We start from the raw sequence: 22,770 nt of genomic DNA, 5'->3' as shown, positions 1-22,770 counted from the left end.
TCAAACAAAACATCCAATGAGAAACGTCTGAACCTCCCACACATGGATTAAGTGGGCTGGGACAACAGCTTTTAACAATAATAATTGTGAGCGTGTGACAGAAAAATACACACACAGAGATAGACAGATTGCCGCTGCATGCGAGACTTGCGAGTAAACAGCACAAATACGAATACCTATATTCTATATAATTCGTGTTTTGATCGGATTGGATGATGCTGAACCAGCAGCGGTCCCTGTTATCCGAGCTGCCCAAGATGTCAGCGGCCAGCCAAGTAGAGAGAGCCGTGCTGGTAAGGCAAAATACTGCACCATTCTAAAAAAGACACACTCCGTAATAGTGCGATGGACCAAAAAAATAATCTACACAAGCTATCAACGGGTCGCGGTGCGACGCGCGGCATTGACAGCAGATCTGTTTTTCTTTTAGTGTAAGCAACAGCAAGTTAGCAACTGTAGTCTATAGTCAGTGCACTTCTTGGGCCTATAATGCGCATATAGACCAATATTGTCAACCTTTGTAATTACAACGATTGCCATTTGATCCCCATGTCTGGGTCTAGAACCCTGATCTGACTAAATGTTTTGTTGTTGCATATGATTTGATCATATGGTCATAATGGTCTGAGTCCAGATCTATCTATTAGATAACATGGAACTCTCAACATAGACATCATTGTACATTATCTACTCTAGATGTATGCACTTATACATGTAATGGCTTGCAGATCTGTTCTTTATTTTTTATTTTTTTGCAAGCAATACTGTATTACTGTCTGCAGTGTCTAGTGTGATTCTCAATCTCAACTCTTTAAAATTTTATTTCAATGACCACGGCCCCAAATCTAATATACCCCCATTTGATAAGATCATGTATTACGACCGCAGGGGTTAGTTAGACCCCTAACTAACTATAACCATATAATGGTCATGCCTGGTGAGATCACGTGATGTCATCAATATTAAGACCATATATGGAGATCCCTGATGTCATCAATATTGGCCAGCAACTCTACATCTGACCTCAAACCTCAAATCCTTAGATCTCCATATATGGAGCTCACCCGTTCTGACATTCCATATGTTAATCCTTCTCCATCCATACCTGTTCATTTAAACACTAGCCGGGCCCAGAGCCATCAAGAAGACAGAGTTACGACATTGAGGGGGCAGAAAACAGCCTGGTCACGGTTCATTGCGCGTTGTCATAACTCATGTCTTACTCTATGGCTCTGGCCGGGCCTGCATCAAAGTTATTAGTGCAGCTGCACCCGGCAGCCGGCGAAAGAGTTCTCAATAGGCCAGAAAATTATGGCCCAGCCCTACATGGGCCCTCATCAAACCCTGTACACTCATTCAACTCAAGACACTGCCCCTGCTGCCACCCTTAGTTCTCCATATATGGAGCTGACCTGTTCTGACATTCCATATGTTGATCTGACCTCATCAAACCCTGTACACTCAAGACACGCTCCATACTGTATATAGCCAGTACAGAATTCATTCTATATGTTGATCTGACCCGGGACCCCCCCATGCCAAAGTGCCAGTGCTCGCCCAGCAGTCTGCTGTCACCCAGGCGGTTGCGTGCACATATTCAGTAATATTACCAGAAACCAACAGGCAGAGAATGGGGAAGGTAGGCTAATATTGGACTATAGGCTATTTGTTTCAAGATCCACAAACATGACTAATATATGTAAATAACATGACTGCAAACAAATGCACAGATAATAATGCAAACACAGTAAAAACACTGACTTCACCTCTCTCTCTCCCCCACGTTGTACGGATACATTGACGAACGCTGTTTTCAAACGCTCCAATTGGGTGTATCTTTGAGCGGCGCTAGACCCTCCTATATACAGTACAGGTTTAATGTTTGTCTTTAGTTCAATGTTTGTTTTGTAAACGCCATTGACAATGAAGGGAAAATGTATGTCATAAGGTAACTCATTACGTCATATCTTTATTGTTAATGGCGTGTTTGTGTTGGCACCGTTTGTTTTACATCACCATTACATAATATATTAGCGATCCTCACTTCACACGGGTGTGATTTTTTTCTATGTGACAGTGGGCGAGTTCGGAAATTGCGCACTGAGCGCACTGTGCAATGCAAGCTAATAGGCGACTGCGCTCTGGTGCGGTATTTCCGAACGCGCCCACTAGTGTGGTACATGGGAGTATGTGTCTCTGGTGTCTTGGCTTCTCTTGGGAGCCAGATCTGCCTGTAGTGGCCTTTAGTGCGAGATTGTAGTGTACATAATCAATGCTTATCTTTGTTTTGGGTCGTTACTTCACAGTGCACTGCTCAGGTATTCTGCCACTGTGTATACACAGGGCCAAATAGCGTTCCAGTTTGCTCTGGTTTGGGGTTGATTCTTTCTAGAGTGCCGGATAGCTTTCTTTTTGTTTTCTTTAGTTCAGGGTGTTTTCTGCCTAGTGGCTGTCCGAGAACCAACTGGCTGAGGGGACAAGTTAGAGTTTAATTAGGTGAGCACTTTGTTAGGGAGCGTGTCTGGGTTACTTTCTTTAAACCTAGAACATTAAACCCAAATTTTGTCATACCACACCATCACTAAACCTAAAAAATGTAAACAAGTGGAGGTGCCAGGTGGATGGAGCCAATGTTTTTTCTCATATACAGGTTTAATGTTTGTTTTTCCTTAAACAAACATTAAAAACGCAATTGACATGGACATAGTTTAATGTTTGTCTTATCCATGTTTGTTTTGTCTGATAATTACGTCATAAAAGTTAGCGCCCCTCACTTCACACCCCCCCCCCCCTACTTTCGGTTCATTTCCTGTTTACTCGATTGCTAGCAACCATGGGTCATTCAGATGGTAGCGGCGAGCGTGATGTATCTTAATCAATAGAAATAAAAACTGTCTTACTATACTAAACCTGGGTGAAATTCACCTGGAAAAATATAGGATGTGGGCAGGGAAACGCCGCACACCTACCTTCTATGATGTCACTGAGTATCCTGAAGGTACCCAAGAACCCATCCACCTCAGACATCAGCAACATTATGAAAATCATATGAACATAATTGTCTGGGTGAAAATCACTTGGGTTTATTGTTCTAGGGTTAAGATGGTTATTATGGCATTGAAATTGCTCTGTTTATTTTTGATAATGCGTCAAAAAGAAAAATCGATTTGCAGAGTTCCATTTTCAAGTTCTTGTTTGTCACAACCACAGAGGGAAATTCTATAACGGAATATGTCTTAATAGTGACTGCTCCAGAGAGTATCTCCTAATGTTGTTGACATTGCATCTCTCTGAGTAAATCTCACTTCAATGGAGATCATTTTCCAAGCTGTGAATGATCAAAAATAGACTGAGGACATTGATGCAGGCGGACCGGCGGGTCAATCACGGCCACGGCACTCTGACTGAGACATGACCATAAACAAACCCGATTTGCCCATGCATAGACATTCCATCATGACTCAGACATAACCATAAACAAACCTATTTAGTAGTCCATAATCACTTGAGGGAACTCCATATATCAGAATAAAAGGGACAAAGTGGTTAATAATCAATAATTATAGTCGAGTAACATGATATACAATTCTGAAATGGGACATTCTGCATAATGATGCCAATACCTTTATCCCTTTCACCACTGTGTGTTGTTACAGGAGGAGGAGTTCAACTGGTTGCTGAGAGAAGAGGTTCATGCAGTCTTAAAGCAGCTCCAGGATATACTCAAGGTAAAATATTGTTGTTGTTGTCGGGCAGAAACCTTTATTCTCCATATTCTAACTTTTTTTCCTTTATTTTTTCCTGTAAATTAACAGTTACTTGATCATACTTCAGCATCACACAAAAGTAGCAGACGGCTGGCGTAGAAGTCCGGGCACCTAGGTCCAGCCTGACAGTGTGAGAGTTCGAGTCCCGATCCCGGCAACCTTTGCTGGGTGTCACTCAACATCTCTCTCTCCCCATTTCCTGTCAGTCTGTACCATATCAAATAAAGGCAGAGAAAGCCTCACAAATATCTTAAAGAGCTTGTAGAAATACATTTTTGGCCATGGACCCCAATCTGAAAATATTTTGTGCCAGGGACCCCCCATACTCCTTGAAATCAACAGATCCACAAGCTCTCAACGTGCTGTGATTTGACACGCTGTGAGCTTGTTGATCGGCTATTTTCAAAAAGCCGATGTATATAGATTCAAAGTGGTTAAACAAATTTTGATGCTATATTAAAACTAAATGTCTGGAGACCCCATGCAATGCCTTCAAGGATCTCTGGGTGTCCCCGGACCCCCTTTGAGAAACACTACTGTAAGTGATTTTTGTTAAAACAAAAAGTATTTAAAAAAAAGTTCAAGCTTGATATTGTTTGATATTTGTTCTATATTGTTATTACTCATTGCTATAGTGTGTTTGTTCCGTAACAGGAGTCTGCCTGTTTCTCCAGCTCTTTAATAAACAATCATAACTACGCAATGTCTTCCTTAGGAGATCAGCTTCAACTTTTGCAGTTTTACACTGCTCATTTTGTGTCATCACTTTCAGTTCCAAATGTTTATCCTGTATCTTGTTTGAGTTCTCTCTCTTGATTGGATAACATTGGTATCCCAACCTCAAAACATATTTTCTGTTAAAGAGCTGGAGAGACAGGGAGACCCCTGTTACTGAACACTATAGCAATGATTAATATCAGAATATAGAGCTATTTAACACATACACTATTTAAAAAATGATACTAGTACGGTACTTACACAGGGAACTGGCTGACTAGACCGCAAGTATTTGTTTTCCTCCATTACAAGCAGGAGAGTGAAGGGGAGTGGGAATGTTTAAACAAGAATATGATTGATTGACAGCTCTCTTCGTCATTGGAGCACTGAAAATACATTGGTAGCTCGTCACACAGCGACAAGTGTCAGTTGTCAGTTTGTATCTTCATGTCGTTGGCTTCCATTGTAAATTACATAGGGTATTCTTTGTTGGTGGTTATTATGGTTCCACTTGGTTCCATTGGTGTCCTTTTCAAAGTTAAATTAAAGTACAATGTCTGTACAATATATTGCACAGTGAAACAGCTCTCAAATTCAATCTAGGTGCTTGGGTCACACAATGGACAATGTTAATTTGTGTGACACTTGCCAGCTTTTGTAAACTATGTTGAGGTGTGAACTTAAGGTTGTTTTTAATCAATGCATGTACGTGTGTGCTCCTGAAAAATCTTTGGGTGGACGCTGTGGTACAACGTGCAATGACCAATGCAACAATGGCTAGGCTACAAGTCGTTAATTAAAACGATACATATATTGTCATACCCCTGTATTAACTCTGAGGACCCCCTAGTGGCCCCAGACCCCCTGTTGAAGACCCAAAATGTGGTCTATGAAACGATACTTGAAGGAGAGGACATTTCACAGTACAGAACAATGAACACAGTTTTCATGCCGAGGCATGATGCAGTCACTGTGCACAGGAAATTCGATTACCACACACTTCCATCCCACCCGCATATTAATGTGAATGCATTTTTAGACACAATGCATAATATTATCACTGTCATGTGGAAACCTCAACCCCAATGTCCAAAACTGTTATGTTACTCTTTAGGAGATGGGGAAAAACACAGCCTGTGTTCCAATAGGATCCATGTAGTTATTATTTAGTCACAAGCTCTTTTTGAGGATACAAAGTTAGGTTTAGGTTAGGTTTAGTCAGAAGCACTTTTTTATACTTTCTTTTCAATGGTTCAATATTTGTAAAACCCACACATCCCAGAGTAGGTACACTAGTAGGGCTCATTTGCTTAAACAGTGTTATAGCAGAAGGGAGGCGGAGATACAGGATTCCAGAGACACCTGCTGGTACATAAGAAACATTTCAAATTACAACCACTATATATTTATAGTAAATGCTAATTTGCCTAAATTGTAATTGTAAAACAACACTGGTGTTGATAGAAACCAGTTTTAAGTTATTGTGAAATGGTACAAATATGGGTAAGACCAGATAAGCATAGGTTTCATTCTTACTCCTTTTCAAACCATGACTGTAATTGTTGTATTGATTATTACACCGGGGCTCCACCGGGCGCGTCAGCGTCGCGTCTCCGTCTCCGTCAGGGAATGTTCCCTTTTTAATCAATGAAGGGTGGCTCCACTGCCCGCCTTGCGTTGCGTTGCGTGACTCCATTCAAATTGCCCCGGTTTGTTTTTTGACGCACACGACGGAGACGCAACGCGTCCGGTGGCATTATTGTGTATTATCTTTGTTTTTTTATGTTCGAAATACACCATTCATTCATGCAAATGAATGTCCTATTTCATCATAGTGTCACACAAAAGTAGTGAAAATGGCTGATCTACAAGCTCACAACTGGGATCATGCAATGTGAGCTTGTAGATCTGTTATTTTCACAACTTTAATGTTTTTTATTTCATAATAAGGTTTTGGACCTACAAGGTTTCCACCAGTCAGAGATGAATTGCTTATTTAATTTGTTATTTTGTGCTGGTGTGCACAGGAGGCGTCTAGACGGTTCTCCATGCCGGCACCAGGGATGGAGAGTCAACTGAAGCAGGAGAACTTCATTCTGGGCAGCTCCACGTAAGACACTGCCCTTACCTTAGGTGTGTGTGTGTGTGTGTGTGTGTGTGTGTGTGTGTGTGTGTGTGTGTGTGTGTGTGTGTGTGTGTGTGTGTGTGTGTGTGTGTGTGTGTGTGTGTGTGTGTGTGTGTGTGTGTGTGTGTGTGTGTGTGTGTGCGTGTGCGTGTGCGTGCACACGGCTGCGTTCCACACCCCCACAGGGAGTGCAGTGCCCGGTGTCAAGTCGGTCAGTAGTCCAGAACCACCACAAAAGCCTCTGCTCTGCTATATCTCCATATATGGAGTCGGGCCTGTTCTGACATCAGAACACTACATATTTGGGCATGCCTGACACAGAACATAATATATACCGGTAGTAATAAAGGGACACAGGGAGACAGATACAGAAATCTCCATATATGGGCATAAAAGGGACACAGACAGATGGGTATACTCTGACACGGGTACAACGGGTATTGCATAGATCTCCAACTTCCAGTCCATTACCAACTCGCTGCTCTACAGCCGGGCACCGGTCTGACAATAAAAAGCATTGCTAAACTAGGCCTATGGAGAGCAATACTGGCCCATCTCCCCATTTATCAAAATGTATAAAAAAAACATGTATCAAACACAACCCCTTAGATTTAGGCCATCAACCCTTCAGAGTTGACACTCGGTCTCAAAGACACAGCCCTGGAGCAGTTCCCTGTAGTGATCTCTGACATCTTGGTATAGAGGGATGGATGCCCGGTGCTGATCCATACCGGGGAAAGCCACATGCTTCTCATTGAGCAGGTGCTGCAGCCTCAGGCCATCCTCTCCACAGTCATACAGCACCAGCAGCATGTTGGCGGTGTAGGGTAAGAACTGGCTGGTGCGGAACGAGCGCTGGGCTTGCGTGGCGTAGTTGGTGGAGGTCAGGCGCTGGCTGTCGTTGAAATAGCCCAGAAGGGTCAGCAGTGGCAGAAGTGTCTCCGCGTGGCCGACCTGGATGGTCACAGCTTCGGACACCGCGTTCCCCAACCCATTCTCACTGGCCGCTTTGTCCAGTCGACCAAAAACGTCATGGAAAAGAACGCAACTTGACTTGCTGTTGATGGGATGGCCATAGCCTCTTTTCCAAAAGTGCTTCAGGTCAAGGGCATACTCCAGAACCTGTGCATCAGCTGTGTTGAAGAGCTGACACCAGGGGGAATTCTCATTCTTAATAGAAAACTCATAGGCACAGAGGTAAAATGCGGCTTCAGCCATTTCGTCAGTGATGACACTGTGCGGGACATGGAGACGGTCTGCGATCCTCTCCGTGACCTGCTTCATCTCTGGTCCCGAATTGAACTTGTCGACTTCTTCAGTGGCCGACGGGTTATCGTCAACATCCCTCAGAAACTTAGCACACCGATCAAAGAATCTCATCAGGGCATCGTTCACTTCATGGTCAAACTGCTGGTCATCAATATCCCACAGTTCTGTCAGACCTCTCTGGAAGGACACAGTACTGTCGATACACCTGTGCTTTGAGCTGGTGATGAACCTCATGTGTCCGCCTCGAAGCTTCTCTTCTGAAATCAACGAAGGGAACAACTTTGACATCCTGACAGCCAGATGTTTCAGATCATTCACACCCTTCTCCACCAGTCGGCCATCCATGTCTTCAGTGTACCACATCCTCCAGTGGTTTTTTACTACACGCAGCCATCTCTCTCTACCAGAGGCATTGTGTAGAACCAGGTTGTATACTCGGTGCATCTTCTCGACATTTTCGGGCGTTGGATACCTTGTGCCATGTCGTATTATGGCGGTCAGATGAAGTGTCCGGCATTCCGCAGATGGGAGCTGAGATGTGTTCACAGTAAGGATGTCCTCAATGAGATATGGATTCACTTCCTCATACCTCCCTTTCGTGCTGAAATATTTGGCAATCATTGGTATACTTGACACACTGCCTGACATGAAATAATCAGTAAAACAACATGAAATCACACAGATGAAGAAATGAGCAATTGTGAATTTAAAATAAAGGGTAAACATCATTCCCAAGTTGGTCTATTCCAAACTCCGGCACACAATGATGTCCTTCCTGATTGAAGAATCACTCACAATCGTTCTTCAACCTGGGTGAAGAATTCCAAGCCTCGGCTGGTTATCTAAGCCTAGGCCAAGATATTTGAGTCCACTAGGTGACACGTGAGTATCAGGGTTGTAAGGCCAAATACCTTGGTTGGCACAGCGGGTGCCAACCAAGGTAAAGGTTTGGAACTGCCGTGGAAGTGTTCAAGGCAGAGCCTTGCAGAGGTACTTAAAGTACCTCTGTACAATATAAAAGAGAGACTTTAACCTAAATTTCACAAAGTAGGCTACCGTACTTTGTGAAATTTAGGTTAAAGTCTCTCTTTTATATTGTTGGCTATATGGTGCTTGTGACATCCAGGTGATGTCACTGTGGGACAGCTAATAGCGCATCGTAGAAGATGAGCTTCCCTTCCTATAAATACACAAGAAACTAGATACTAGCCAAGGCTAGTATCGTCAGGGTTGGGACATCACTAGGCCTCCTCACTGGCAGGTGAGCCAGTTGAGTACAACTCTAAATGGATTTAAACCACAGTGGATCTAACAACACCATGGCTACATGTGGATCTCAGACTTCATGTGGCTAGTCTTTGATGTCAGTCATCTATGACGTTTCTATGACATACCGGTATGTAAGCTGTATAAGCTTGGCTTATTCTGGGGCCTTCTCTCTGGACTTATTATTATTATTATTATTATAGTATCAAATGTAATAACCTATTAAAACCGGGAAAGCATCTGTGTCATTTTTGAGGGGCGCTAGCCCCTCCTATATACAGGTTTAATGTTTGTAGAGGGGTGTTAGCCCCTCCTATATACAGGTTTAATGTTTGTTTTTAGTTCAATGTTTGTTTTACATCATCATGTTGTAAGATGATAAGAGCGCCCCTCACTTCACACAGGTGGGATTTTTGAGCATATGCCCAGCTTTGTGTGTTTGTGTGTACCGAATTTAAGATGATTTGATTGGCTGAGCGGGTGCAGTACTTAGTTTAGACAGTATTTGGGTTAGACTTTGTCATTGGTTAGACCAGTCATTAGTCCTACAACTACAACCTAAACCTAACCTCCCACAGGGCAGCACACCTAAACCTAACCTTAACCCATGTCTAACCAATGACTAGTCTAAACTAAGTATGCACCCCTGGCTGAGCACGGAATGTGATGTATGATAACGAGTGTGTGTTTTTTGTTTTTGTTTTTTGCGTTGTGTTGGCTATTCAAAAATAGCACATTAAGTTCACATCGCAATCAATCTGTTTTATACACATTTTCTCTTCTGGGGGTCCCTGGCAATAAACATTTTCAGATTGGGGGTCCGCTGCCAAATGCATATCAATTTGGGGATCCTTGGCACTAAAGTTTGAGAACTACTGATTTAGATTAATGTGACCCAAAAAACGACTTTCTTGGCCTACTGTCATGCACATGACATATGGACCGATTTGTCCAGCAGGTCACAAGATTAGGCCTGTAGGCACAAAACTAAGGCACAAACTCACACAATCCTGGCAAGGATTCAGCTCAAGTGACTCCCCAGTTTGTGCAGGATGCCAGCCACGTAGGGACAAAATAGTCTGTTTAATTGTGGACATTCCTGTATGGTCTCATGACTGTGGTTCACACTGCTGGCACTATGGTTTGTCCGGCTGAATGACTGGCACTGCATGTCTGCAGACTGCAGCTGTTGCTGGTTCCATCATGTGAGCCTGTGTTTTCTTTAAGCATCTACTTTTCAGCAGCACTTCGAAGCACAAAGTTACAAAATTGGGTTTGAGAAAGCTGATTCTGACAATATATATATTAATATATATATTAAAATGATCCTAATAAAAATAGCTAAATCAAGGAATCAATCGAGGATTATTATTACTTAAACTGGGGACCAGCAACAATGAATAATTGTAATAGACTCTACAACTCCATGTTACTATGTTCAATAATAACGGGGCTCTTTTAGTAACCAGAAGATAAACATTAAACGCATGCATGACGTGGAACTGTGTTGTTTTTTTACAGCATGGACCAAGTGAAGGGGGTTCTGACAATGCAGGGAGAGGCCCTGACGCAAGCTGTGAGTGACACACCCCGCACCCACGCACACACAGTTGTCCTCATACTATATTAAAATTGCCTAAAGGGTGGTCGACAATGGGTTGGTGGGCGACACAAACCATAATATGCAGATTTGCAGACTTGCACCGCACCAAACTTGGCACAAACACTGTGTGTTGAGGGGTCCCATGTTAGGGGTCCCCGGGACACTATTGCTCCAATCTGCACAACACTTGACACAAACACTGTTCTGCCATGACAATAGCTACACGCCTACACCAAAGAAACCCTACATTGCACATATTGGGAGCTACAGCTGTGTTACAACAGTGTCTAACATTTCAGCTGAAACAATGCAACCTGTAGCTAAACATTTTTATTTTTTTCTTCTGCAATAGGATATCAACCTCAAAGTTGCCAAAAGTAGTCAAGCACTTCACTTTCAGTTCCGGGAGGACAAGCAATGGAAACTACAGCAGGTACACTATAATAATGTATTATTATTAACAGGAATGTTTACATTTCTTACTATTGCACCATAAATATTAATTAGTATTATTATCAGATACTGTTTACATTGCACACTTACTTTATGACTGTGATCGGGCAGAGTATCCCCAGATCGTATGTTTGTGAAAAAAGCCCATGTACAACACATCACATAACAATGCTTTGTGACGTTGTGGATCGGATCCTTTTTTCTTTTTGAAAAAGGTTTTATGTAAACCTTTTTCTTGCTGTGACCAGGGCGTTTATTTATCTTATGCTATCTAAAGAGCACAAAATATTAATCTGCCGGGCACTATTGGTTGTCGGGATGAGAGCCGATACAAAGTTTGAGATGCCCTACTTGACATGGCCTTGGTTGTGTCTCCTGCTTCAGATCCAGGACGCCAGGAACCATGTGAACCAGGCTCTGCAGCTGCTCAGCAGCCGAGATGAGAGCTACCACTTCAAGACTGGAGCTGAGGTCAACAAGGTAACGTCTCTCGACCTCTCTCTCCGTCAGGAGAGGGAGAAAAGGACAGCCTATGGCCTTTTCCATGAACTGAGGTTGTATTGTTTGTGTTGCAGCTAATGGATGCAGTGATGCTACAGCTGACCAGAGCACGCAACCGTCTCACCACCCCGGCTACCATGACCCTGCCTGAACTGGCTACCAGTGGGCTCATGGTAAAGTATACGCGCACATACACAGTTTACACACACACACACACACACACACACACACACACACATTGTACTATTAGAATTAGAACAAGAGGGCCCCTCTTGAGCTGCACTGTGAACTAAACGTGTGTACTTTTGATACCGGATGTTGACCTTGAAACATTTCTGACTGTGGGCCCATGTATGTTTTCTTATGTATTCATATTTTTCCACAATTTTTTTAGAGTAGCAGATGTTCACAATAAAAGTATTGCATCTTCACTTAAAATACTTTTGTTGATGCAATGTTCAGTCGCTCTGAAACATTACATCAATAACAGTATTGTAATTGAAGTGGGAGTCCCCTTTTTCCTACTCTTCCAGTTCATTGCTCCGACGCACCTGTCCCTCCAGCTGTGTGCAAAAAGACTTTTTTCTTCAATCTTTATAGATTTTGAGTTCTGACCTCTGCCCAGCACCTGCAGTCTTTTTGTGAGTGGATGTGCGTGCTTTATTATTGTTGTTTTCTATACAGTAGGCAAAGTTGACATTTCTAACTTCCGTTTTATTTCTGTGTCTCTAGAAAATGTTCAGTCCTCCCATGCCCGGGGATGTGATGGTGAATTTCTACATTAACCTGAGTAAACTGTGTCTGACTGTCTACCAGCTTCATGTGCTGCAGCCTAACGCCACCAAGGTAAGCTCTGCACCACTGTAGAATCATGAGCTACCACACATACTAGACCTGCCCACTGGGGTAACTATAGAGGCCATGGTGGACTGTGGACAAATTAGACGTTAAACGTTACCACTCAAAACTGAAAAACTCTGAGGAGACTTGTTTATCCCGATGGTGGTGGCAGAGTGACCTGATGAAACAGACCAGACCATTGTGGTGGTGTCCAACTTGTACATGTGATTCATTAGTGCATTTAGTCTGGGTGTATCCTCCATAGTAGGAATAGTACCAGAAACCTTTATCTTGAACCACCCCCCCCCCCACCCCCCCCGACACACACACACACACACACAAACACACACACAAGTAAATTATAGCTTCTTGAACCCAATCCATTTGGTTTCGTTTGCACACCCTCTGAGTAAAATTAACACTCAGGATTTCATGGTGTAGATTGGGGGGTCCGGGGACAAAAGCACGTTATCAAACCGGGGGTCCTCAGAATGTTGAGAATCAGCATTTTGAGCCATTATGGTTATGTTGTTTTTCTCTCTGACAGAACTTCAAACCGTCTGGAAGTTCAGTCTTACACAACCCTGGAGCCATGTTGTAAGTAATGGTTAATCATCATACATATGATCTGGTCCATGTTGTAAGTAATGTTTAATCATGATACATACGTATGATCTGGTCCATGTTGTAGTAATGTTTAATCATGATACATACGTATGCTCTGGTACATGTTGTAGTAATGTTTAATCATGATACATACGTATGCTCTGGTCCATGTTGTAAGTAATGTTTAATCATGATACATACGTATGATCTGGTACATGTTGTAGTAATGTTTAATCATGATACATACGTATGATCTGGTCCATGTTGTAGTAATGTTTAATCATGATACATACGTATGATCTGGTACATGTTGTAGTAATGTTTAATCATGATACATACGTATGATCTGGTCCATGTTGTAGTAATGTTTAATCATGATACATACGTATGATCTGGTCCATGTTGTAGTAATGTTTAATCATGATACATACGTATGCTCTGGTCCATGTTGTAGTAATGTTTAATCATGATACATACGTATGCTCTGGTCCATGTTGTAGTAATGTTTAATCATGATACATACGTATGATCTGGTCCATGTTGTAGTAATGTTTAATCATGATACATACGTATGATCTGGTCCATGTTGTAGTAATGTTTAATCATGATACATACGTATGCTCTGGTCCATGTTGTAAGTAATGTTTAATCATGATACATACGTATGCTCTGGTCCATGTTGTAGTAATGTTTAATCATGATACATACGTATGCTCTGGTCCATGTTGTAAGTAATGTTTAATCATGATACATACGTATGCTCTGGTCCATGTTGTAGTAATGTTTAATCATGATACATACGTATGATCTGGTACATGTTGTAGTAATGTTTAATCATGATACATACGTATGATCTGGTACATGTTGTAGTAATGTTTAATCATGATACATACGTATGCTCTGGTACATGTTGTAGTAATGTTTAATCATGATACATACGTATGATCTGGTACATGTTGTAGTAATGTTTAATCATGATACATACGTATGATCTGGTCCATGTTGTAGTAATGTTTAATCATGATACATACGTATGCTCTGGTCCATGTTGTAAGTAATGTTTAATCATGATACATACGTATGATCTGGTCCATGTTGTAGTAATGTTTAATCATGATACATACGTATGATCTGGTACATGTTGTAGTAATGTTTAATCATGATACATACGTATGATCTGGTCCATGTTGTAGTAATGTTTAATCATGATACATACGTATGCTCTGGTCCATGTTGTAGTAATGTTTAATCATGATACATACGTATGATCTGGTCCATGTTGTAGTAATGTTTAATCATGATACATACGTATGCTCTGGTCCATGTTGTAAGTAATGTTTAATCATGATACATACGTATGATCTGGTCCATGTTGTAGTAATGTTTAATCATGATACATACGTATGCTCTGGTCCATGTTGTAGTAATGTTTAATCATGATACATACGTATGCTCTGGTCCATGTTGTAGTAATGTTTAATCATGATACATACGTATGATCTGGTCCATGTTGTAGTAATGTTTAATCATGATACATACGTATGATCTGGTCCATGTTGTAAGTAATGTTTAATCATGATACATACGTATGCTCTGGTACATGTTGTAAGTAATTATCTATTTTGTTTTATCTTGAACATTTGTGCAAATCTTACACCTGAGTGTTGTGTTTTTCCCTGCAGTGAGCTGAACAACAATCGGTTTGAGGTGAGTCACGTGCACAAGGTGGAGTGTGTGGTGCCCTGGCTCAACGACACACTGGTTTTCTTCACCATCTCCCTGCAACTATGCCAGCAGCTCAAAGACAAGGTGGGTAATGTCCAAGTACATTTATTTATTTTTCCATGACCTCTATTTTATTCAGGGCATTGACAGCAAGCTCTGTTTTTCAAGGACGCTCTGGTCACAGCATGAAAAACAAGTACAGTTATAAAAAAAACAATACAACAATAACAGACATTTAAGCAATTGAAACAAATCACAGCTGCAAATAAATATAGGGTAAGGGATACATGCAACGGGTGCAGTCACATGACCTATCCTCAACCCTAAATGTCTCTATGGAGACCAATCAAACCAGTTTCAGAGAGTCCTGAAGTCTGTTCCATGTGTGTGGAGCATAATAAATTAATAAATTAAAGCAGTCTTTCCTTGTTCACTGTTAACAGAACAGGGTCTATGAAGCACACACTGCCATCTAGGAACCCAAAGATGTAAGGTACAAGCTGCAGATATCTTACTATAATTTTAGACAGTCTGTCTGTCATACACCCCCTGCTCCTCACTGGCTTGACCAGTTGATTTGCATTTTCACTCGGGCATTGACATTCCATTATGAAGGGCATCTTCAAGGCCTTTTTTCAATTTAACAAATTCAATGGGGGTTATTAGCGTTTTTCATCAACTCTGTTTAACTAGTACCGTTTCTGCCATCATTACGCATGCACACCGTTGACGACACAAATCTGGGTACGTCGTGTTACAGCACAGTTGGTTGCTTATGGAAATCAGTTACCTCCTGTCGCCTCCACTACGCAGGTCACAGAATCGCACCACTTCACAAAGCTGCTGTAACACGCAGATTGTCTGGGTTACCGTCCTATGTCACCGCCCCTTTCATAGTTTTCGTGACTCATGGACACAACGCCTACAAAACCACTCAGCTTCAGCAGAAAAGGGTACATTTCACAGCAACACACGACCCCAGAAGACTATTAGCAACTCAATGTATAGCTCAACATCAGTGGCGTGCACATAGACACCTTTCCCCTCTGGACAAATGTGCCCTGTTTGTACAGTGTACACTGTACAGTATGTGGACCATGGTGACATTGATCAATTCTTGATAAAATATTATTTAGGCCCCAAAATCTATAAATCTCACACTATTACGGCAACCGGCCGGTTCCACACGCTGCACAAGTTGCCCTTTTTTTGCACTTGAGTTTTTGCAGCTCAAGCTGCACTAGCAGCATAAATATTTACAAATGTAGCAGGACACGGGTGTCTTGCAACGACAGGTTATGCGCGTGCTAATGTGCGTGTGACGTCCACTGACTGGTCGCAAGCACGTGCGTCGTGCGTGCGTGTGTGTATGTGAGAGAGAGAGACCACATGCCTAATAATATTAATTTTGTGCCCTTCCCAATCTCCCTCTCCCAGACTGATTACACCTCAAAATACATTCATCAATACTATGATCTATTAAATCACATTAACCACATTGTACATCATTTGTTGTTCATATATTCTAACGGGTAATGACTAGTGGTAATAACACAGTAGTACACACATTTATAGTGCATTCATGTGGTATATGTGCACACACATACACTCGATGTGAATGGGCGGAGAAGTTGGGATTCTTGCATATTTAATTTGCTGCGGACACATGTGTCAAGCGCAGCAAGGAAATGAAGCAGGGAATTGTATCAATGTGTTCAATTCATAAACTACACAGTGAAAGCTATGGTGTTAAAAAATATACTTTGAGTAATAGTTAGGACTTTTGACGTAAAGTGAGGGTAACGGACTGTGTGTGTGTGTGTGTGTGTGGGCACATGAACGAGGCACAGCGTTTACAATAGCTACTCCAAGAGTCCCATTGATGATCCGATCACCATATAGCCTACAATTATTATGCATATGCCATGTTAGCTATACAGTTTATAAATCATGCTGAGCTAAACATGTGTTTTAATTTTGAAGTAGGCCTATTTATATTTAAACAAGATGAAGAAAGTATCCACTCGGATCCCCACACACAGTTACAGCCCTCCATCTTTACGCATGACAGACAGACTATTCTGTACACTGCAGTCTTTTTTATGTGTTTCCTTAAGCAATAGATTCATGTGCTCGTCCTCATATTTCGATGAGGGCTTCGGTCTCCTTATTTGACCACGTCACATGGTAACCTAACGGGACATCTTTGCGGTGCGTAAAATGAATATCCCTTCTCCGTCTCAAACTGTGTTTATCTCCTCACCCGCCACCTTGTTTGCTTCATTTCCTTTCTTTGCTGGATTGCATTCACACCTGCACCGAATCGTAATCAAGTGCGATTGGAAGCGAAGCAAAACCCCCGCTTTTGGTCGGAGTAGAATGCGGTTCTTTGATGCGCATTAGGATTCGAATGATGCTTCACACCTGCCAAACGAAGCACACTTTCCGACAATGTACAGCAGGATTCGTTTTAATCGCAGTAAAGCTTTCTGGTGTGAAGGTCACCTTAGTCTTAGTCAACAAAATTAACTAGTTTTGAAGTTGCTTGATTATAATATATATGATTATATTTATTATTTAGATCTTTGATTGACAAGCACACGCACGCACGGTAGGTAGGTCTGATCTATAATTCTATATAAGCCAGTTGAACGCCTTCAACAGATGGATTTAATGAGTCCTTTCTCCTTTGGTTCTTTCCTTCCAGATATCCGTCTTCTCCAGCTTCTGGAACTACAGACCTTTCTGATCGAGCAGCCAGCGTCCACAGCGGCTGCTGTCCTGTCATTGTGTTCAAAGTGTTCACAGTGTTGTATGATTTGCAGATGATCCTTCAGTGTTTTATCGTTCACACATGTCAATACAGTAGGAGAGAAGGGGACCAGTCATCGTATTAGCTCAGCTGTGTTATTCCTCAAATGCTGCCTAGGTTGTATGACTTAAAAAAAACAAAAAAACTTGAACTCCATTGTAAATGGAGAAAATGATGAGACTGCTTTATTTTTGGATGCTTAATGTTGTTGATGTTGTCTTTGTTTGTTTTGTTTTTTGGGGGTGGGGGGAGTTTGCATAAAGCACTGGTTCTCAACGTTGGGTCTGGGCTACAGTGCAGTTTGGGGTCCCAGATATTTAAATAAATAAATATCAAACTGGGGTCCTTGAAATCAATTAAAATTGTATCACTCTTGGAGTTACAGACCAGAAAGGGTCAATTTGGACGTCTGTTGAGAACAAGTGGTTAAATAGTATCAGTTTGAACTGGTGTATTGTCGTGAATTGTGAAATGATCAACCTATGTGAAACTGACTGAGTTTAAAGTCTAGCAATTGTGAACGGAGGGTCTTGTGATCTCAAGAGGACATAACATCTTGGGTCTTTTCAGTACTTTAAGTGTTTTTTGTTTAGTTAAAAAAGTTGAAGCTCTATTCAGATTATAATCATTGCTATATAGATCATTTTGTCCAGCAACAGGGGTCTCCCCATGGTCCCAGCTCTTGGTTAACAGAAAAGGATTTCGGGTGGAATACCAATTTCATCCAATCAGGAGGGACAACCCCTCAAATATAATTTATAAACATCAATTTAGTTTTAGCTGCTCATATATTGGTTTCAATGTCACTTCTTTGGGACCGGAATCCTGTCTCCCTCCTAATGTGATAAAATTGGTATCCCGACCTGTTACTGAACAAACACTGTATAATGATTACTATCACAGTATGGAGATATTTAACACTAATTCTAACAGAAATATATTTTGTTAAAACCCACTGGTTGGAGGACATTTAAAAGGTCATGTGTGTGAGTTGTTGTTGTACATCATATCATTCCAAACTATGTTTTGTATTTATTTATTGAAATTATCTGTATTTACTATTTTGCACTCATGTTTTACCTTGATGATTTCCTGTAAACCAAATATTCATTCCAAACATTATTTTAGTAAGTGTTAAAACTATATATCATGCAAATAAGATGTGGAAATTATAGTCTATAAATAAAGTATACTGATATAAAAAATATCCTGTTCAGTGAGTGATATGTGCACATTTGCAAAATGTAAGTAAATAAACTCATTATGCACTGCCGAACTTATAGGTTCTGCTACGAGGTGCAGAAATGTGAACTTGTTATACTATGCATCAAGGCAAGACTGAAAAGTCTGCAACAAGACAACACACGCGTCTCAGAAACTGAAGAAATCTGCTGCTGTGCATTATTTAAAGTGTTACTTATTTCAGAGTTCTGATGAATTTGCCATCTAGTGCCAATTGGCACAGCATCTGTACCGACTCCGCAGGGCTTCAAATGATTGGCTTAGGAATGTGACAAAAACTCTTTGAATTCGGCTGGGGTGTGTAATTGATGGGAAATAAATATTGAACTTATTAGTGAAATAGTGAACTATTCGTTACTTTAACCATTTTCAGAAACATCTACTCTACAGTATGTTGAAATGGAACCAAAAAGTTATCTTGAAACTTGAAAAACATGGTAACAAACTGTTGTACTCTATCGGAATAAGCAGCACTTACATGAAGCTCAACTGTACTTTCACTCATTGCACTGTAATCTCCCAATCGCCGACAGAATAGCCTACTGCCATCACCCGCTTAGATCTGGGACCTAATTGAATTAATGATAGTGTCAGGGGACCAGGTCCGGGTACTAAAGTATAATTCGTTTTTCTCTTCAAAATAAAAGGGATAAAACAAGAAAGTCATGTTTTACAATACAATATAGCTAATTAGTTGTTGTACATCACATTTCCAAAATAGGATTTATATTAACTTATTGAAATTATCTTTATTTATGTATTACCAGCCATAAAAACAACATTAATGTATTGTCAAACTACATACCAACAAGATGAGGACATTCCATTATATACTGTATATCTATAAAGAAAATTAAAAGAAATTAAAACATTCTGTTCAGTGAGTTATTTGATATAAACAAAGCATTTGTTTTAACACGAGTAAATAAAAGCATTACCGATATTATGCTATAGTTACCTATGAATTTATAGTTATTATGAAAAGAGTATTCATTAGCAATAAAAAGGATAAGGATAATACAAAAGGATGCTAGTTCAATTTATTGTTCTTTAGCAGCATAGAGATATTCACTCCAATATTTTAATGGAGTGAATATCGAGTCACATATTGAGTCATGAATTCATGGTCAATATAATATGCAGATTGAATCTAAAACCAGTTGAATCACTGCATTGTGACCGCTGAACAAAGATTAAAAGTGCTTGTTATTATGGCACGTGAGAAAGTGCTGAACAAATACAGTAGAAACTATGATTTATTCTACAGAAATAAAAAACATTTTGTCTAAATTACAGCCGCCTTCAGTGTTCCAGTTCCATGTTTTGAGTCCGATCATATCATCAGGGTTCCAGAGCCATGTTTTCAACTCCAACTTTATGTCTCCGAGGCTGTTTAGTAGACAAGGAGCAATAAACAAACAAACAAATAAATACATCTTGGTTGGTGGGGGGGGGGGGGGGGGGGGGACAGGCATGGCCAAAGCATTTCCGGGCGTCCCCAGCCAAACACTTTGAGAACCCCTTCACACTCACTCACTCCCCTCTAACCTTTTTCTGCTCTGTGCATTTGTGTTTGAGCGTGCTTGTGTGCATGTAAGTGCAGTGAATAGTACCTTCTCATCAGCGCAGCAGCAGCAGCAGAAACAGCGGATGAGAACCAGGCTGATCAGCAGGAGAACCACACCTTCACACAGAATGTAAACACAACACATCCATTAGATGAAGAGAGCAAGGCAGTGGCAGTGGTACTAATATGAATGAGACCTATTGAGACATTTTGATTGTGCCTCTGGCCAGGTAGGACACCTACTGGTCGGCAAGAGGTAGTGTTCTGAAGAGCAGTGTTGGACAGAAGTGTAACAATACAATAGCCAACAGTAATAATGTTACAGTTATTATAGTATAGTTATTAATCCACGTAATGCTGAGTTACTGCGATACAATGAATGAACGTGATTTGTTTTTGACTGAGACTAAATCTATAGCCTACTCCATCCATGCACAATCTGTCAGCACATGCTGTGACACATTGTTAGCTTGTCGAGGTGTTCTTGTCGTATGTGCCCCCTCTTGCCAAATTATGGAAAACAATGTAGTAATGCAACTTGTAATATCATTATTTTAATCTCAATTAATTACATATTTATTTATTTTAGCCAGATGAATTTTAATGTGCAACATTGCTTTCTCACTCACCAGTAAACAAACCAACATTCAGTATAAGTAGTCGATTGCCAATAAATAAATTAAATAAATAAATAAAAGAAGATCTGAAAAATATCCATCTAGGGTACATTGAGAACAGATAAAAACTGATGACTTATTTGGGATTAATTGTGCGATTAACTAGATAAATCATGTGTTTGATAAAATTAATTGGTGGACAGCACTAAAACAATATTAAAAGTTTTAGATTTATCTGCCCTGTGCAATTTATAAACAGGGACTGATCAACCCCCATGAGGGCCCCTGGGCCAGTTTCTTTGGGCCCCCATAGTGCGCGTGCGTGTGAACCGTTCAGGTTTTTGTCTTTTTAACCTAATTGTAACACAATCAACAGCCAATGAGATAGATCTTTATTTGTCATTGCAACGTGTACAACGAAATTAAAAGTGCCAACCAATCAGTGCATTATATCACAAAAACAACATAGGCCTACTGTACAAGCTAAAACAAAACACACAAGACTTCTTGTTATTGCACAACCCCAGCAGCACTAATGCACAAACATGTCATTTCAGCTGTTATCGCACAACAAACCCTTATTGTACTTATTGATAGCAGAGAAAACTAAAATGTGTCGCAGCAACAGATCATTTTTTAGCAGCATTGAGTGCAACTACCGCTGTGGGATAGGATAGAAGCTGGTAATCATAACTTAAATTTGTAATGAATGAATAGTTTATTTCGGTGCTTTACAGTTACATGGTAACGCATGTGACAGCCCTAACTAACTAACTTACCAATAAAGATAAAGAAGACAGCACAGGAGCCGATGTCCCAGTCAGACTGGAAGAACTCTTTGGATTCAAACCTGGACACGATGTCATTGAACTGATCCTTCACCTCTTCTCCCAGATCCCTCTTCATCATCACTACAGGAGCACAACTACACACTGCAAGCTGCACGCACGTGCACGCACACACACACACACACACACACACACACACACACACACACACACACACACACACACACACACAACACCACTGTTTCTCATGCAACGTTGTGTGTTGTGTGAGTAAATGGAACTGTAACTGATCTGTAACTGAGTGAATATTTACTGGTCTTAAACCTGTGATTTACAATGTTTATTCTGAAAATCAATGTAGGCTACAAAAAGTAAACTCGGTTATTATAGACAAATTTAGTCTATGACTAGATTTTCTCAAATTTAAAAATCTAGGAATTAAAATCCAGATTTATCTGGGGAAATTATTTTTTGCCTGATTTTGAAGCAGCAACAGCTTTCATTTGACCTCATTGGAAAAGAACAAAGAAGAGTAAAATAACCAGATTTTGCTCAATTACTAATAATCACATTTCAACATTATAGCCTAATTAATCCAAACAGTATACTGTATACATCGTCAAATCTTAATCGGTTCTAAAACATACCTGTCCTTGTAGTTTTGTTTAGTTGCTTTCTTTCCGGGTAGAATCACCTGCTTTCTTTATTTCTTGACACACCTGTTGTGTTGACGTGGATGTACTTTGCAGTACGACGGTCCCGCGCGCCAAAAAGAACAGATCTACAAGCTGTCGACGCGTCACGACGCGACGCGTTGACAACTAGTAGATCTGTTCCTTTTTCTTTAGCACGTGACACCCTCGGGCCAACGG

General features: G+C 40.8%; 3 protein-coding genes across 5 annotated transcripts; 1 reads left to right on the top strand and 2 right to left on the bottom strand.

The window, feature by feature from the left end:
• The first annotated feature begins 98 nt into the window (after positions 1–98).
• On the top strand, positions 99–19,810 carry rogdi (rogdi atypical leucine zipper). Of its 3 annotated transcripts, none has more exons than XM_080775649.1 (12): positions 99–293; positions 3,657–3,728; positions 6,512–6,594; positions 10,666–10,720; positions 11,100–11,180; positions 11,585–11,680; positions 11,776–11,874; positions 12,434–12,547; positions 13,089–13,138; positions 14,830–14,956; positions 15,316–15,360; positions 17,580–19,810. In XM_080775649.1, the coding sequence occupies exons 1-11, from the start codon at positions 213–215 to the stop codon at positions 15,346–15,348; spliced, it is 891 nt and encodes a 296-aa protein (XP_080631775.1). In that variant the 5' UTR covers positions 99–212; the 3' UTR covers positions 15,349–15,360; positions 17,580–19,810. The 3 variants fall into 3 exon arrangements, with proteins under 3 accessions (XP_080631775.1, XP_080631774.1, XP_080631773.1); XM_080775648.1 differs by having other exon boundaries at positions 15,316–15,365; XM_080775647.1 differs by lacking the exon at positions 15,316–15,360.
• On the bottom strand, positions 7,237–8,526 carry LOC308324358 (multiple inositol polyphosphate phosphatase 1-like; the record flags this gene model as incomplete). The annotated part of the gene is made up of 1 exon (XM_080776400.1): positions 7,237–8,526. One exon carries the CDS (start codon positions 8,524–8,526, stop codon positions 7,237–7,239), a length of 1,290 nt encoding a protein of 429 aa, XP_080632526.1.
• Positions 19,811–19,952: 142 nt separating the features above from the next.
• Positions 19,953–22,631, bottom strand: smim22 (small integral membrane protein 22). The gene is made up of 4 exons (XM_080775652.1): positions 22,546–22,631; positions 21,890–22,049; positions 20,540–20,610; positions 19,953–20,315 (listed from the first exon to the last, which is right to left on the bottom strand). Exons 2-4 carry the CDS (start codon positions 22,017–22,019, stop codon positions 20,268–20,270), a joined length of 249 nt encoding a protein of 82 aa, XP_080631778.1. The 5' UTR covers positions 22,020–22,049; positions 22,546–22,631; the 3' UTR covers positions 19,953–20,267.
• Between the last annotated feature and the right edge of the window lie 139 nt (positions 22,632–22,770).

The sequence above is a fragment of the Protomyctophum bolini genome (genome assembly GCF_963924005.1).
Source record: "Protomyctophum bolini genome assembly, chromosome: 11".
NCBI lineage: Eukaryota > Metazoa > Chordata > Actinopteri > Myctophiformes > Myctophidae > Protomyctophum > Protomyctophum bolini.
The sequence above is the reverse complement of the archived record's forward strand: the minus strand, read 5'-3'. Positions and strand labels throughout refer to the sequence as shown.